This window comes from Gouania willdenowi, chromosome 8 (assembly GCF_900634775.1).
Source record: "Gouania willdenowi chromosome 8, fGouWil2.1, whole genome shotgun sequence".
Taxonomy (NCBI): domain Eukaryota; kingdom Metazoa; phylum Chordata; class Actinopteri; order Blenniiformes; family Gobiesocidae; genus Gouania; species Gouania willdenowi.
The window spans coordinates 21,979,948-21,996,549 of record NC_041051.1 but is presented as its reverse complement, the minus strand read 5'-3'; the positions used below and the strand labels follow the sequence as shown (position 1 = coordinate 21,996,549).

Below are 16,602 nucleotides of genomic sequence, written 5' to 3'. Positions count from 1 at the left end.
AGCACGGTAAACAGAGCCGCTGACATGCGCAGTACGACATGGGCGAGGCTTAGTTTTATTACGTCACAGCGAGTTTCCTTCTCTGAGTCCTCTGTGATCACCGCCCACCAAGACCCTATGAATTACATTTAATGCATATTGTGATTTTTTAAAAAGGACAATTCACCCGACCTCAGTATACCTAAAAAGTACACAATGTTTATTGAATACATTGGAATAAAATAATTTTATGCAATTGATTGGATTCTTTCAATCCAACCATTTTCCGATTAAATAAGGATGTGTATGACCAGTGGAATTAAAAAAAAGTCATGCATCCTGTGAGCATCTGCTTCCACTATAACCCACACAGCAATTGACATGTAAAAAAAAAAAAAAAAAAAAATGAAGCAACCTCATTTCCATTGCTCTGTGGTCCATTTCTGATGGACCAGGTTTAGCATTAGTACTGTCTGGTACACACAGACAGCTTGTGATTCACTGTGTATTTTTTTTTTTTTTTGACACATTTGTGAGACAATTCAACCTCATTTTATTATGTTAGACACCACATATATTGGTGCATTTTGGTCGACAGGGACCTGCATTGTGTTTCCTTCCTTGAAGCACTTCTATTACTTTGCAGTTTCTCAAGTACTGTAGATGTCTGACAGACAGATTGGCATTGCTAAACTCATTTCACTTGTACAAAAGACACTCAGGGAGACTTTGTAATTATATTCATCACATTTAATTTGACTCAATCACGTAGCTCTCACCTGATAACATTATCCGTACAATGGCACATTCAGATCACACAAACAGTTGGAAAAAACTATGAAGACAACGGATTTTTATTTATTTTTTGTTCTGTACTAACATTTACATTAAATATGACACTGGATTAAAAAGTTTAATACTTGTTAACGGATTACGTACCTCAGGTTTTTCCTCCATCTCATCAAGATAACAAAAATAAAAACACAGGATTAGTTAAAAAAAAATGTAATCCCATCTATCCTTTTTACACTAATTATCTTGTTTTTATGCCAGCACAATGCTGTAATATTTTTTCTTGTCAATGCCACCCTTTCTAAATACATTCATTTCAGTTAAAGGTGCAGTCTGCAACTCTTATAAAAGTAACTTTTTGTCATATTAGCTAAAGCTGTCACTATGTAAGGACAGCTTTACGTCAAACTAGTAGTTTCTGTGAAAAAAAACCCCAAAACAGACTCATTGAGTCCCTTCTGCTGCTATTGCAGCCTTTGGTAGATTGCCAGAATGCACCACGACTGAGCAAAAAGAAACAATCAGACCCAGGATTGTGTTTGATGGGCTGTCTGACAGCTGTTGCTCACAGTCCCCACCCCTTTCCCAGGGCTGTAGCACCACCTTTTTTTTTTTTTTACAATGTATGGTCTGGAGGAGTAGGAGATGGAATTGGTGACTTTTCTGCTTGAAAGGTAATTACTGCTGCTTGATTTACATTATGTTTGATTTGTAATTGTTACACTAGAACTCTGTGGTGCATGTGTTGTTCAAGTGCGCGTAGCAGCCTCCATATGGGCTGCTGTAAGTGACACTGTGTTGCTGCTGCTGTTGCTGAGGTGTGTGCACATAGAGAGAGAGAGAAGTGCTGCAGTAATATGCTTTTAACAGAGCATGTTATATCACTGCGTTGTTGCTGTCGGACTAACGTTAGCTTGTTAGCTCCTCTGAGGGAGGGACTTTGGAAAGTTTGGAGGCAGGGCAAGAGAGGGATCTGAGAATCACGGACTGCACCTTTAAACAACTGAGAAAAATAATTCTATCCAAACAATACTCATGTCCTTCCATAAACCATGGTGTTTGGTTATAATTTCTACACTGTCAGAAACATTGAGTTAGAAGAGTAATGCCAGGAATGGCTCACAGTCCATTTCATTTTACCACAGTGCTCTGTAAAATTACATTCCAGTATATTTTTCTAAAACAAAAAGACATTTATTAATACAACTATTATGAAATAAACTTCTGCGTTATAGGTTCTACTTTTAGCACACAATGAACAGAGTACAGTCACCGATGTATGTTTTTTTAACCAGAGAATACAGTTTGCTTGGATGGGTGGGGGTGTAAATACCACCACTTCTGGACACTGAACATTCACTCAGGTTGTACATTTTCTCACAGACTTGCAGCACTAACAGGTTCCCCAAAGTATAATAAATAAAAATAAACTCTTATTATTTAATTTGATTTCTTTCACTATATTTTCCTTTTGTAGCTTATTTTATTTGTAACATTTTCCCTTTATTATGCCATTGCATTGTGGCACTAGATCACAGTTTGAGCGGGGAGGGAGGCTGATGGATAGAACACACTTGTTTCCGTCCCTTTTGATTACATCGACATGTGCTCCGGAAGGACATAAGAGATGTCATCCCAGGGGTGGCGATACAGACCCTGTTTCAGCCTCTTCTGGTCCAGGTAGTGTCCTGAGGAGTCAGAGGAAGTTAGTCTCAGTACCAGAAGTATTACACGTGTGGCCTGTGCACAAAACAACTCACCGATGAAGCCCATGCTGCGGCCTAGAACAAAGATGCCATTCAGGGCGCCGATGTCCACAAACTCATCAGCTTCATCGCTGTGGTGATGCGAGGGTAACAATTACAGACACAACTACATCAGTGAAGGTGAGTAATCATCACTTTCCAAAAACAGTGGTGAAATGTGATTTTAAAAACCACAGAAATTGGGCAAAATGGACCGAAAAAGTAGTAAAAACAGTTCAAAATGTTAATAATGTAACATTTAGTAGGAACAATTAGTTTAAATTGGCAAAAAATCGGCATGACAAATCATAGATGCTGTTAAATAAGCATGAAATATGATGAAAAGAGGATAAAAGTGACAATAATGGGTCAACATGTGACCTTGGGAAAAATGTATTGAAAGTGGAAAAAAAAAAGTGCAGAAAAGGCATTGCAATTTGATGAAGTGGCAGAAATGGGAGCAATGCAGCAAAACCGCATTGAAAGGAGCAGAAATTTGGCAAGAAAAAGTGATGAAAATAGGTTAAAATATGGCTTTGATGTGGTTGCAGAAAAAGGGTAAAAATAAGCAAAAAGTGGGTTCAAAATGTTCAGAAAACATTCTTAGTTTCCTGAAGGCATCTGGCGACGCCTCCCAGTGTCCCGCAACCCCAAGATTGAGAACCCGTGATCTAAACGACTCACCGTGTGAATCCTCCACAGGTTCTCAGTAAATCCACAAAGGCCACACCGATCAATCCATCCACATTCAGGATCAGGTTTGGTTTCTAATTGAGACACAGATTTGAGATTTTTATCCTTTTATTAAAAAAAAAACAAAAAATCAGCACAAAGGTCAGACTCCTACTTTAGAGGTGGTGATTTTCTCTACATCCAGTGCATAGTCCAGCACATGGGTGGAGGGGAAGTTCTGCTTCACAAAGTCCTTCAAAATCTGGACTCTCATGTCAGGGTTGTTAATCTAAGGAATTAAAAAAATGTTAGTAAAATACAACACTTTACAACAAATGAATTAATTTCAGATTTGGCTGTAATAACTGTAGTGAAGTCATTTGGTGCATTCACTTTTTTCTTCTTGGACTCTTTTAAGTCCTGACTGTTGTTTTTTTTAATTGTAAATAGTATGTGTGGTATCATGTTTTCTGTCATCAGTCAGTTTATTGTTTGTGTCATGTTGCTTAACTGTATGTTAAATGTTATTGTTCAACTGTATATCACGTTTACCTGTCTTCAGAGGTGGCAAAAGTAAGAGTCTTCAGTACTCAAGTAAAAGTATAGAGATACTTGAACAAAAAATGACTCTGGTTAAAGTAAAAGTACTGAAGTTGGTCCCTTATTTGAGTAAAAGTAAAAAAGTACATGCTACTAAGTGTACTTAAGTAAAAAAGTAATAAATAAAACAATTGTTCCTTCAATAATAAGACGTTTTTAAACTAGCAACTTCCATATATATTGTCAGGGCAAAATTGTTAGTTATGTTTATTAACATATTTACTCATAGACCTTATTCTTTTTAAGGCTTTAAGTTGAGACTTTTCATTTCTGCTGTCTCATGTTTTCTGCACTATTCTCGAGGTCAGCTTCCCAAAACACATCTTATCCCTCAGACACAGAGGCATGACACACTCACATGCCTACACACACTCACATAGTCACACATACACACCCAATACACATCCATTCATACACACAAACACCATACACGCACACACCTCCAACACTCACGACAATCAGGAGATACCAGAGAACTGGTTGTTTTGACCTAAAGAAGAAACTGTCTCTTTTCACCCTCTTCTTTCACCTCCACCCTGTCCTCTTTATCTCCTGGGGGGAGGAGGGAGGGGGACTGAGGGGGAATATACGTGATGAGTTAGAACTGTGCCACTCTGTCATCGGACGTCTGCCCGGGGCGGTCACTAATTTTGTCCATCTTTGTACTCCTTTTTATTTAGTTTTATAATAAACCTTTTTTATAAAATCATCAATGCCTCGCCTGGACTCCATCACTCAACCAGAGCAATAAATCATGTCTCCAAATGAGGTCAACTGCAAATTTGCCGTGACAATATATATATAATTTTTTTTATTTTTTAAGAACTTGAAGAAAACTGGTACATGGAAATACATTAAATCTGTTGCCCTTTATGAACACCTGGATAATTTAGCACTCATTATAGATAAAATTTGTAAATAAAGATTAGATTTGCCAGAGTTCTTGAAAGCCAGAATCTCATGATTTTTTGGCTTGCAAAGAACGCACTGCATCCCCCATGACTTATTCTAAACACCAACAACTGCGAAAAATTATTTTAAATATGGCGATGTTGGTCTTTTTATGTTGTGACGGTATCTTTGAAGGTCTTAAAAGTAACAAGCTGATTTTTAAAATGTAAGGAGAAGAAAGTACAGATATTTGTTTAAAACGGTAAAGAGTGAAAGAAAAAAGTTGCCAAAAATACAAATACTTCAGTAAAAAAACACATACCAGAACAAACTACTTAAGTAATGAAGTACAAATACTTTGTTACTGTACTTGTCACCTCTGCCTGCCTTAGGACAACGGATGAAATGTAGCTATTGTTTTTGTTTCTTCACCTTGTCTGCTCATGCTGTCAGAGGTGAACACTACAAGAACTGCAATCTTTTTATGACAGCAATGCATGTTTTGCTATTGCAATTAAATGAATGAATTTATTTCATTGCACAATTGTGACCATTACCAGCCCTCCCTAGAGAAACGTAAGAAACACTTTATTATAGGAAGAATATAAAAAGAGAAGGCAATGTTACACCTCGGTGAGGGGGAAAGAAACAGGGAAGAGGGAGTCAGGGTAGGAAATGTAGCTATTGTGCTAACTTTGATATATTTATGTTGATGCTGTTTGCTGACACATTGATCAATATGTAATGTCTTAATTAAAACAAGAAGACATGGTCATCAACATCCCCCGCCAGATTGGTTTTCATTATAACTCACAACCTTTTCCTAAATGTTCTGAATCTAAGAACTTAGATGTGAACATAAGAAAATATTATCACATCAGAATATAAAACTACTAACTATCTCAAACGGTTTCAAAGAAAAGCTTCGAACAGAGTAAAAAAAAAAACCGGCAGAAGGGCAATAACTCCGGAAAAAATATTTGCGCACTTCTCATTTTCGAACTCCATCAAGGTATTGATACCCTGAAGCCACACACTGAATTTAGTTAAAAATAAATACATTCATTTATTTAATTGCAATAAAAAAAACATGCATTGCGGTCATAAAAAAATTGCACTTCTTGTAGTGTTGACCTTTGACAACATGTGCAGACAAGGTAAAAAAAAAAAAAAAAAAAAAAAAAAAAAAAGAAGCCACACACCAATTTTGGTTATCCTATCTTAAATAGTTTCTAAGAAAAGCTGTCCCCTTTGAAGATTCCTCGAACAGAGTCCATAAAACGGAACAAGGGCAATAACTCTGAAAAAAAAAAATTGCGCGCTTCTCATTTTCGAACTCCATCAAGGTATTGATACCCTGAAGCCACACAGCCGAATTTAGTTATCTTATCTTAAACAGTTTCTGAGAAAAGCTGTCCCATTTAACTCGGACGAACAGAGCTCAAACCTATATCCCCCTTCCACACTTTGTGGCGGGAGATAATAAATAAATTAATGAAATGAAACTTACCGACTTCACTCTGTGTCCTATTCCCATGATCAGTTTGCCATCCTTCTTCATCTTGTTGACAAACTCCATAGGCAGCACGCCGCTGTCAAAGGCCTTACTGAACTGCTTTGCTGCAGCATCCAGAGCCCCTCCGAACCGGTCACCCTAAACAACAAAAAAGGGCTCAGGGTAGTAATTTACAAAACTATGTAAATAGTAGGGCTGTCACGTTAACGCGTTAATTGCGATTAATTAAATACAAGAAAAATTATGCGCTATAAAAAATGAACGCCGTTAATCAGTTCTCTCTTTTTTTTTTTTTTAGCACTGCAAACAGCGCAGAACCGTTCTCATTCCAAAACTGGACAAGACAAGGACAGGGTTCAGAGCCAAAATGAATAAATCCATTAGTCACTGGATAAATATTTATTATCTGAAGGAGAGAAAAAGCAACAAGTTCGGTGTTCAATAATTGTATTGCTCAGAAAAGTGGTCTTACTGTTTTTTGATGTGCTAACTAATAGCACTTCATATGGATCTGATGTTTTTTTTCATTTGTCTTTTCTATTATTTAGAGATTGAGATACGTACACAGCAATATTCCCCCTGATGGTCTAAACTACAGCAGCCCTTGGGACTCGTCTCACATACTGCAGAATGTAAATAGCTACGCCTGCATCTGTTAAAGTCTGTTAGAAACAATAAATGACTTTATAAAGCCACTTTGTTATAGATCAATCTTTTGATCTGCTACAATAATGTAATTTAAATAAAAAAAATACCTCAAGTTGAGGGCATTTCTCAGCAAATTTTTGGGTGAGATTAAAAAAAGAGATTCGTTAGATTTTAATTAAAGAGCATAATTAATTATTTGTCTTACAATGGTGAGGAGACCAGAGGTCAGGCTGGAGATGAGATCCTTGCCAGCTCGAGCGCACACAATAGTGTTATGAGCACCGGAGACGGCCGGTCCGTGATCCGCAGTCACCATGAGGCACATCTCAATGAACTGGCAAGCGTACCGAGGCAGCCTGAGCAGAAAACACAGCGATGATTCTGGTCCTTTATGTATTTTTAATTAAAAAAAAAAAAATGTCTCTGACCTTCTCTGAAACCAAAGAAGTCCCAGAGTTCCTCCCAGGCCGATTTCTGACTTGAAGACCTCTGTGATGGGCATCCCAGCGTAGATGAGCTCCTGACCTCTCTCGTCACAGATACTGGTCATAAAAGAGGCTGGTTTACGTATCAGACCCAACTCCTGAGAAGAAAACACAGAGCAGTTTGATTCACGAGGATAGGGCTGGGCAATTTTTAAAGACTCACGATATATCCAGTTTTCTATTTTGGTGATATAGAAAACTATATCATCACCCATATTGATATATTTTCATAGCTTATTTTGTATTAAAATACTTGTTCTAGGAGTCGCTTTTGCAACTTCTCAGACCAGCATCATAAGCACAGTTAGATGATCAATGAGTGCATCCTAACGCAGACGTTCCCCTAAACAAGACACACTACAAAACTCACTCACACGTGCTGTCCCTTAGAGGACAAAAAGCCAAACGTGGCACATATTGTGCAGCTGTAAGTTAATAAATGTTACAGTCCCATTGTGTATTTTTTTTTACAGCTTTTGTGTATTTTGTTGTCCTATTAAGTATTTGTGTTGTTCTTTTGTGTATTTCTCTGTTAATTTGTGTCTTTGTAGTCATTTTGTGTATTTTTTGCAGTCATTTCATTTTGTTCATTTACTTTTGGGGCCGCTACTTGCCAATGTTTGTGATACACTCACAAGTTATTACCAATCTTAAAGCACTGTGATGTCATTTAAGCCTATGTGGCATTTAACCCAGAATTGTCTTTCTGGTAAGACTTCATTTGAAATAAAATGATCGCGATTTATATCGTATATCGCCATTTTGGGAAAAAATATCATGATAGGAATTTTGGTCCATATTGCCCAGCCCTACATAAGGAACATGTTAACTCACTCGGGCCCAGGAGTAATCCATTGGCACAGTGGGAGGAGGCAACTCCTCAGCTGGTACAATCACTCCTTTGGCAACAAGGTTGTCGTACACAGATCTGTGACGAGGGAAGAGAAACAATCATCCAATAAGATCAAAAACCTACAACACTCTTTAACAATGATTGAGCACTGACTTGATTATTTCCCCTAGCTGATCAAAGCTCTTGGGAACAAATGCCCCGGCCTCCTTTAGAGCCTTGTTCTTTGCTACTGCCGTCTCAGACGCCTGGTTAGCACAAGCTCCAGCATGGCCAAACTGAACCTGATAGGAGAAAAATGTGCAAAATATATCAAAAAGTGAGTTAACATTATAAAATCCTTTTCCCCAAAAGTGGTAACTTCTTACCTCTGAGGAGAACATGGTAGCACAGGTGCCAATACACCAGCACACCACAGGCTTTGTGATCCTGCCCTCTTTAATGCCCTTGCAGATCATATATTCCTCTGTTCCACCAATCTATTAAAGGTAGAGTAAGACAGTAAATTACTACCACAAATGATTGATAATTAATGACAGGGGATTATTAAACTATCAAATGTATTTTAAAATACATTACAGAAGAAGAAAATAAAATGAAACAAAATTAATTGAGCTATATATATTTTTTCTATGATTATCAAGTATTTGCATTTTTTTTTCTTCTTGTTGTTTAAGTTTTGCAAAAAAAAATAAAATAATAATAATTCTGGGTCGCGGACCTGTACTGGGTGGGTCGCGGGCAGCTGGTCAAAAATAAATAAATAAATACTTAATATCGCTCATGTTAAACTTGTGTTTTATTTTGAAAAAACCTTTTCTTTTGACAGGTATGCTGTGAAATGCATGTTGCACAGGAAAATATGTAGATTATGTTTTCAACAGCTATTTTTTAAAAACTAAAATTGGTTGGTTGAATTCTTAAAAAAAAAAAGTTGGTCGCCATTTAATGTGGGTCCCAGGGTGAGACCAGTTGAGAACCCCTGCTCCTATTTGTGAAGGGTTTCTTTATCGTACCTCTCCCAACACAACGATCATCTTGACTCCAGTAGTGTCTTGGTAGCGCAGCACATGGTCAGTAAACACAGAGCCTGGGTATCTGAAAAAGAGTTCTGGATCAGCAAGTTCTAGGTTTAAATCCTGCAGAAATAAGTCAGTTGTATACCTGTCACCACCGATGGCTACGCCTTCAAAAACACCATCAGTGGTGCGGGAGATGATGTTGTTAAGTTCGTTGGACATTCCTCCTGAGCGGGACACGTAAGCTACACTGCCTGGACGATAGAGCTTAGAGGCCAGAATGTTGTCCAACATGCCACCGGTGTTTCCAATCTTGAAACAGCCAGGTTTGATTCCTCCGACCTGAAATCAGATCATTCGTCATACTTTATTTCAATGGTTCTCAAACTTTTTAATAATAGGCTGAAGTACCCCATTTCTCTTATTTCTGAATCCAAGTACCCCCTTGTCCGACTACAACATTTTAAAAACCATAGAGCGTGTGGTTCCCAACTTTTTTGGATTGTGACCCCATTTTGATATCAAGAATTTCTGGTGACCCCAAAGGCATTTTTTTCAAGAATTAGTTTTTAATAATAATACTGGCTTAGATTTTTATAGCGCTTTTTTCCAAGGAGAATCAAAGCACGTACAGAATCAATTATTCACACCAGTCACTCATACCAGTGGTGGTAAGCTACATTGTAGCCACCATCAATATTTATGCACAATTCATACCCATTCATAAAAGGCTATGTGGGTAAAGTACTTTGCCCAAAGACACAACGACAATGAATTGGATAAAGTGGGATTCGAACCCGCAACCCTTTGGTTACTGGATGACCCACTCTACCACTGATCCATGGTCGCCCCAATAATATAGTGTTTCGAGAAATACAGTTGGGTGTTGAAATAAAAAATCTATTTTAAATTTTCAGAACTTCCAGGCAATCCCACATGGGGTCCCGACACCAAGGTTGAAAAACACTGATTTAGTGGCTCCTGAATAAATTCATTTCTATAGTTTTTATCATTTCCGGTCATCAAACACCTGGGGTGAGACCAAGACTGACACTTAATTTGTTATTTTTTCTCTCTCATCGCGTACCCCCACTTGAGAAACACTGCTTTCTTTAAAACAGGGAAATAAAAAAGAACAAACAGACTCACCGTTGCTGGTCCAATGATGGTGATGCCTTTCTCATCTGCTGCTTTGATGAGCTTCCTGGTATGGGCTTCTGGAATTCCCTCAGCAATGATGGCAATGGTGTGAATCTGAGTGCAAGCAAAAAAGAAAGGCATCATTATTGTGACTTACGTAGTTTTTAGAGCATGCAAATGTTGCACGAGGGTGTTTACTTGTGGGTACTGCATGGTCTCCATGGTGCTATCAAACGCTGAACGCAACGAAGCAAAACTGATGAGCACATCAACATCTGGATGCTTCTTCATGGCATCACCCATGTTTTTATACACTGGGATGAGGATCTCTTTGTGTCCCCAGTAGAACTTTTGTTTGTGGTCGCCACTGGAAAGTAACAAAAAGGTTATGACATTTTTCTAACCACATTAAATGTACGATAAAGAACCAAATATGAGCCACCATGAACTGATAAAGGAAAGACTGAGGAAAAACTCACGTGAATGGGTAAACCATAGCAGCGACAGATGGCCCATCTCTTGAGCACACATAATCAAAGTCCAGCATGCCCTGCACAGCACGGGTCTGCATTCCCCACACTAGTGTCCTGGTGGACTTAGTGAACAGGGTTGTTGCCCTGGCTGTGGAGAAAACAGGCAAACTCAGATGTGTTCTAAAGAATTAATAAATAAACGATTAAAGGCCACCACCATTTTTTCAAAGTCATGATGAAATGTGCAATCCAGACTTAAATCTGATGAAACTCTGTGGGGTGAATGATCCAACCAGACATAACGGAGTCAAATTTAGTAAACATTATGAACAGAGGTATGAATTTTAGAAATGTCGCCGATCATGAGTGGTTAATAATAATAATAATAATTACTTGAATCTTCCATGGTGTGTGTGTGTGTGTGTGTGTGTGTGTGGGGGGGGGGAATAAAAGGTGGTGGTAAAAATCTGTAATCACCACACAAATGACCATTTTTGTGCATTTTACACCACATTTTGTTGTTTTAAGTTGATATGAATAAACGTGAGTGAGTGAACTGTGTGTGGTCTCACCACCAGGAGCTCCAGATTTAGCTTTCTGAGCAGGTAAGCCTTTGACTTGGGCTTTCCTTTCAGAAAATGAGGCTGTTCTGCTGGACACGGGGGTCTGGAACAAAAAAAAAAAAAAAATGTGGATTTTATTTATTTTTATATTGCTAATGATGAGAATGAATCTACTAATAACTTTATGATTTAGGTATTAGATTCAAAGTAAAATGAACTCTAACACACAAAGACTTTCTACCCATGTGCCATCACTGATAAATGAAGAACTCAAAGATGTGCATCAAGCTTTGAGCTTTGACCACATTTTCTCATATTTCTTAGTATGCTTGTTCTTATTTATTGGTGTTTTAATACGGTTTTAAATCTATTTATTCCTTGCACTTTGAAGTATATTATCACAGATTTGATTGAATACTATTGTGCCATGACAATAAAGGCATTCTACTCTACACTCACTTCACTGAAGTCTCTTGTATTACACAACCTTTAATGGATGCCTCAGGGTGCTGCTGCACTGCACTACTGACTGAGGGCCATCCCAGTGAGAGCAGCCCACAACACAATAATCTCACAACAAAAAAGCCATTGAGCTTTAGATAATGTGGTTCGCTAAAAGGGACGCGAGAGTATGAACTGAAGCAGAGGCTGCAGAGTGTATTTCAGCTCACTCGTACAGTCAAGCCAAACAGTGATTTAATCACACTTCATAAAGTGGAGTGACAGGGTTTGGATCCCATGCCACTTCGTGTCATACCGATGTGCTGCCGCTGGAGTTGAGGAGGAAGTTGGCGGTGTGTGCAGCTGCAGCGGGAGGCTCACTGGGGATCGGCCTGTGGCCCAGCGCCATGCCAACAATGGCAGTCATGTGGGTTTCTGTGCCAAACACATAGATGGGGATGCCAGTGGTTTTCCCTGTGGGTGAGAATGTGAGACAGTGAGTGGGTGCATGAGCAAACCATCGAATTGTCCTGATATCTCAAAAATTTATCAAATAACTTTATTTTTCCATTAAGAACTTAATTTGTCAATTATAATTGCAATCGCATAATTGATAATTATTTAAAATTATGGCATGATTATAATTTTAACAATTTGTTGCTGTTGTAATGTTTTAATAAAACAAATAATTGAAATTGAGGGGTATACTGACAAAAAAGGCTCAGACGTCCACACCACAAATATTAAAACCTATATTTTCATTGGTAATGCTGCGTTCACACCGAATGCGTCTTCTGCGGCACCAGACGCATCTGCCACACGAAACGTATCGCAGGCTTCGCAGGATCAAAAAATGTCCCCCGACTTTCAAAGATGAAAACTACAGAGAGAACTTTTACCTGCTACTACCACCTCCTCGCTGATTCTCCTCCACGCCAAATCCTTCCTAGTCCGGTCCCGGTTATAAAGGCCGTGTCATACAGCTCCAGGTGGTCACACACAGCTTCTACTCCATGGTTGAATGGACATGAACAGACCGGTGTCCGTGTTGACCACCTGACGTCATCATCAACAAAGACTCTTGATTGGTTTTCGTCATGCGATACAGTCGCAGGAGTTCAATATTTTCAACTCTTGCAAATGTGCGAATATGACAAAAAAAATCGGGAGCGCGCTCGCACAGCCAATACTCTTGACACGCGGAACGGACCGCACCGCCGCACAGGAAAGATTTCCATAGACTTTGTATGCAATCCTGTCGCACAAACATTTCGTGACGCATCTGGTGTGAACGCAGCCTAACAAGATAACCAATGGATAGGAAAGAAATTAGAAGATAAATATTTGTTTTCAGTGTATTTTACAGCTGATTTAAGACCCGTTATCATAAGAGATGCTAACAGAAAGCTAGCACAAGAGGAAGGTTAACTTTTATGAGGTTATTTATTTCATGCTCAGTAATTGTGATTAATTGTAATTGAAATTGAGTAATTAAGAACATATTTGTAATTTACTTTCTGAGGATAAAAAATAATTGCAATTGGAAAAAATGTTCATCACTGTAATCGTAATTGAACATGGGTAATTGAAAACGTGTTATTTTCCCCAATCCTGGTGCCAAGCAACATTAACGTAAACACAGGTAATATACCACACAGATGACACATCCAACATACTGTGAATAGTATATAAAAGAATTAGTAAAAAGTTAGGACTAAAAAGAATCTAATCATAAAATAATTTGCATTATTTTGCATTACAAAATAATGCTAATTGCTAAGTACATATATGAATAAAATAAAAATAAAAGAACCTGACAAACGTACCAACTTCTCTCATCACACGGAGTCCTTCCTGGTAGTTGGGGCCTCCACGGCGGACAAAGATGGTGATCTCATGCTCTTTTAAAGGCTGTTGATAATCTTTGATTGCACGAACAATCCCCTGAACAAAGCACGAGGACATGATGGATCGAACACCATGAATCAAAAAAGTGTTTTTATCCCAAACCAAATGGCGGTGGTACCTTAAATGTTGCAGCGACATTTGTAAAGTTGGCAATGCTTCCTCCGATGATCAAGACTTTTCCTGGAATGCAGGAATATTCAGAGCAGTAGATATTAACTCAACAAAAAATACATCAGGTTGACTTTAGAGGCAGCTTTCCCTACCATCGTGGTGCTTCTCTCTGGTCATCAGGGACAGGATGGTTTTAGCGTAATCATAGGTCTGCTGTTCGCTTGGTGCTCCTGAATACTCGCCATAATTTGCCAGCTCGTCGACCCCACCCAGGTCACAGATTGTGTCACTTGGAGAGAAAACACTCTGTTCATGACCTCAAACTAAATATTCATTGTGAAAATGTAATGCAAATAACCGTAACAAAAATGTTGACATGGTTTCTCTAATACTTTATTTAAACGTGGTCATTTCATTGTACAGATGTAGTAACCCTAACCCACACTTTTTGGATTGTGCGATACTTTTACCATTAACGTCTCTTCACAGTCCCCCTAAACCTGCAATGACCAGAGGGAGTTCGGGATTGGGAAAGAAAGATTGTCGGCTAAATCAGATGTTCTGGGCCTAAATGTCCAGGTACAAAGCTGTTCGAGGCCCATCAAACATGGTTGTAGTTTACTAGTCCTTAGTTCTTTCCTTTTCATTTATATTAACCATAACAATATCAAGTGCGCTTGCAGTTTACCAAGCAAAACCTTGTTAACTACAATAAATGAGGCAACTTTATGCTCACAAAGACATTGACGAACATAAATGAACCAGATCGATTTACGGCGCGGAGCTCTGTATCTGGCTAACAAATAGCATGCACTAAGCCACATTTAGTATTTGTATGTTATTATTTTAGTATTTGTAGGCCATTTTTCCCCCAGATCTCCACTAGCTTTCCCACAAAAGTCAGAAGTTTTGGTCCTAAAGTTGCTTCTTTAGTTAAAGCCGATATCCATTCTTTTGAAATGCGAAAAAAATATTGAACTAGTATTTTACTATGGTCTACTGCTGGTGGTCATTCATATACATTAATGTGTATAAGTCCCTCCTTTGTCTTATAGACCCCTATACAAATGGAAACAATCGCCGTGATCGCCCAGCCAATAGGCTTTGACTTCCTGTTTTTGAGACTGTCAATCAAAGTGAATGCAGAACTGTGCAGCGTCACAACAGCAAACAGGTAAATATGATTTTGGCTCTTACCTGACCCATAGACCTATATCAATGTGACCCGATGCAACCATGTTATGTTCTGCGATGCGCGTGCAGAAAAGTAGAGGCGTGGCTTCTGGTAGTTTGGCAGAGGCAGTGGGAGGAAGTGGAGCTGTTTAGGGCGGGGCATCGAGACGTTTCTCAGAAACTCTGCATATCAACTTTAATGTATCGGGTCGACTGGTTTGGTGGAGGGTCTTCTTCTGATTGTTGGAGGTTGTAAATGAAGTGCCACTATACCTTGAGCTGAGAAGCTACATTGTTTTAAAGGGTTCCATTGCTGGCATGTGTCATTTAGAAAGTCTCACAGCCCACAAGCGCTAAAAAAAAAAAAAAAAAAAAAAACTCTACGATTAACCGGGCGATCGCGATCCATGTATTGGGCATCCCTGATGTAATGGATGGATCTATTTTCTAAGCTTGTAAACAAAAAAACAAAAACAAAGCAGCATCATTAACAGAAAGAACAATTACATGTTTTTTTTTTTAATGACTCCTGAATGTTTCTAATAAACAATTACATAATTTAATAAAAACCAATTTGTTTACAGTCAACAGGGGAAATAATCAGTCACGGCTGGTGTATCTGCATGCTATGATTTACTTCTCTGACAAGAGGCAGAGCAGCGAGAAAGAAGCATTTGTCTTTACACACAGCAGCACCTCCTTTTTAAAAAAAAAAAAAAGCAGCAGACGTTACTGTGGCTGAACGGCTGCATCATCATTAGTCTGACTAACACACACAGATACAGTATGTGCAGGGCAATAAAATCACAGATTTGGTAGCTTTTCTAACAGGTTGTGTTTTTGCACTCCTCTGGTTACCTGTAAACCACTGAGGCCCCGCCTCCTGCCACCATGGTCCAGATTCGTCCTCGTGGATTTAACAGAGTCAGTTTGAGGCTTGCACCACTTTTAGCATCAAGGTCAGCAATGTAAGCTTCCTACAACAAATAAAGAGAAGGTCAAAGAGCGAAGAGTATTTACAAAAGGAGTTTTTGATTACGGCTTGAATCAGAGCAGAAGCAGTACAAGCACCTCTTCACGTGCATGAAATGTATTTACTTTACACATGTGCACTGATTGTGGAGGGGGAAAAAAACGAGTATAGATTTTAACTGCAATGACACATGAGTGGCTGTTTGTGACTGCTGGAGGCACAGCTGGTGACACAGAGGTGAAAAACAGCTTCTAATCAAAGGCACCTACTGTCCCTCATCTCCACTCACATCGTACAGCAGTCCAATTAGAGCGAGCCGTCTGTTACACAGACAGTCTGCCTCAAATGAGTGCCTACATGTGCCAAAATACATTAAAAAAAAAATAATAATACAAAAATAAATTAAAAAAAAGACATCTTTTCCACAAGTCATAGAAAAAAATGCAAGGATGTTTCCATTTACTGTATTTTCATCTGTTAACACTTTATTTAACCAAGCCATGGTGGGGAAATGAGAGGATTGCTTATCAAATGCATTTTGTTACAGTTTTTTAAAAGAGGAAAAAAAAAAAAAAAAAAAATCAATGCTCTTGTAATTTAGTAATTGAACATGTTTTCTTGAT

The 16,602-nt window shown here is 38.6% G+C and overlaps 1 protein-coding gene across 2 annotated transcripts in view; it reads right to left on the bottom strand.

The window, feature by feature from the left end:
- Positions 1-1,212: 1,212 nt before the first annotated feature.
- aclya (ATP citrate lyase a) overlaps positions 1,213-16,602 on the bottom strand; it is a 32,271-nt gene continuing 16,881 nt past the window's right edge. Inside the window, exons 8-28 of one of the 2 annotated variants that reach the window (XM_028454593.1) lie at positions 15,865-15,983; positions 13,986-14,122; positions 13,841-13,902; positions 13,641-13,758; positions 12,131-12,288; positions 11,383-11,476; positions 10,817-10,958; positions 10,536-10,704; positions 10,347-10,451; positions 9,343-9,539; positions 9,195-9,276; positions 8,547-8,657; positions 8,335-8,462; positions 8,163-8,256; positions 7,272-7,426; positions 7,049-7,199; positions 6,190-6,333; positions 3,364-3,477; positions 3,201-3,283; positions 2,532-2,608; positions 1,213-2,459 (exon numbers count right to left, since the gene is read on the bottom strand). In XM_028454593.1, the coding sequence (XP_028310394.1) occupies positions 2,365-2,459; positions 2,532-2,608; positions 3,201-3,283; positions 3,364-3,477; positions 6,190-6,333; positions 7,049-7,199; positions 7,272-7,426; positions 8,163-8,256; positions 8,335-8,462; positions 8,547-8,657; positions 9,195-9,276; positions 9,343-9,539; positions 10,347-10,451; positions 10,536-10,704; positions 10,817-10,958; positions 11,383-11,476; positions 12,131-12,288; positions 13,641-13,758; positions 13,841-13,902; positions 13,986-14,122; positions 15,865-15,983 (2,535 nt within the window). In that variant the 3' untranslated portion in view covers positions 1,213-2,364. The remainder of the gene's footprint in view (positions 2,460-2,531; positions 2,609-3,200; positions 3,284-3,363; positions 3,478-6,189; positions 6,334-7,048; positions 7,200-7,271; positions 7,427-8,162; positions 8,257-8,334; positions 8,463-8,546; positions 8,658-9,194; positions 9,277-9,342; positions 9,540-10,346; positions 10,452-10,535; positions 10,705-10,816; positions 10,959-11,382; positions 11,477-12,130; positions 12,289-13,640; positions 13,759-13,840; positions 13,903-13,985; positions 14,123-15,864; positions 15,984-16,602) is intronic. The other variant, XM_028454594.1, reaches the window with a different exon arrangement.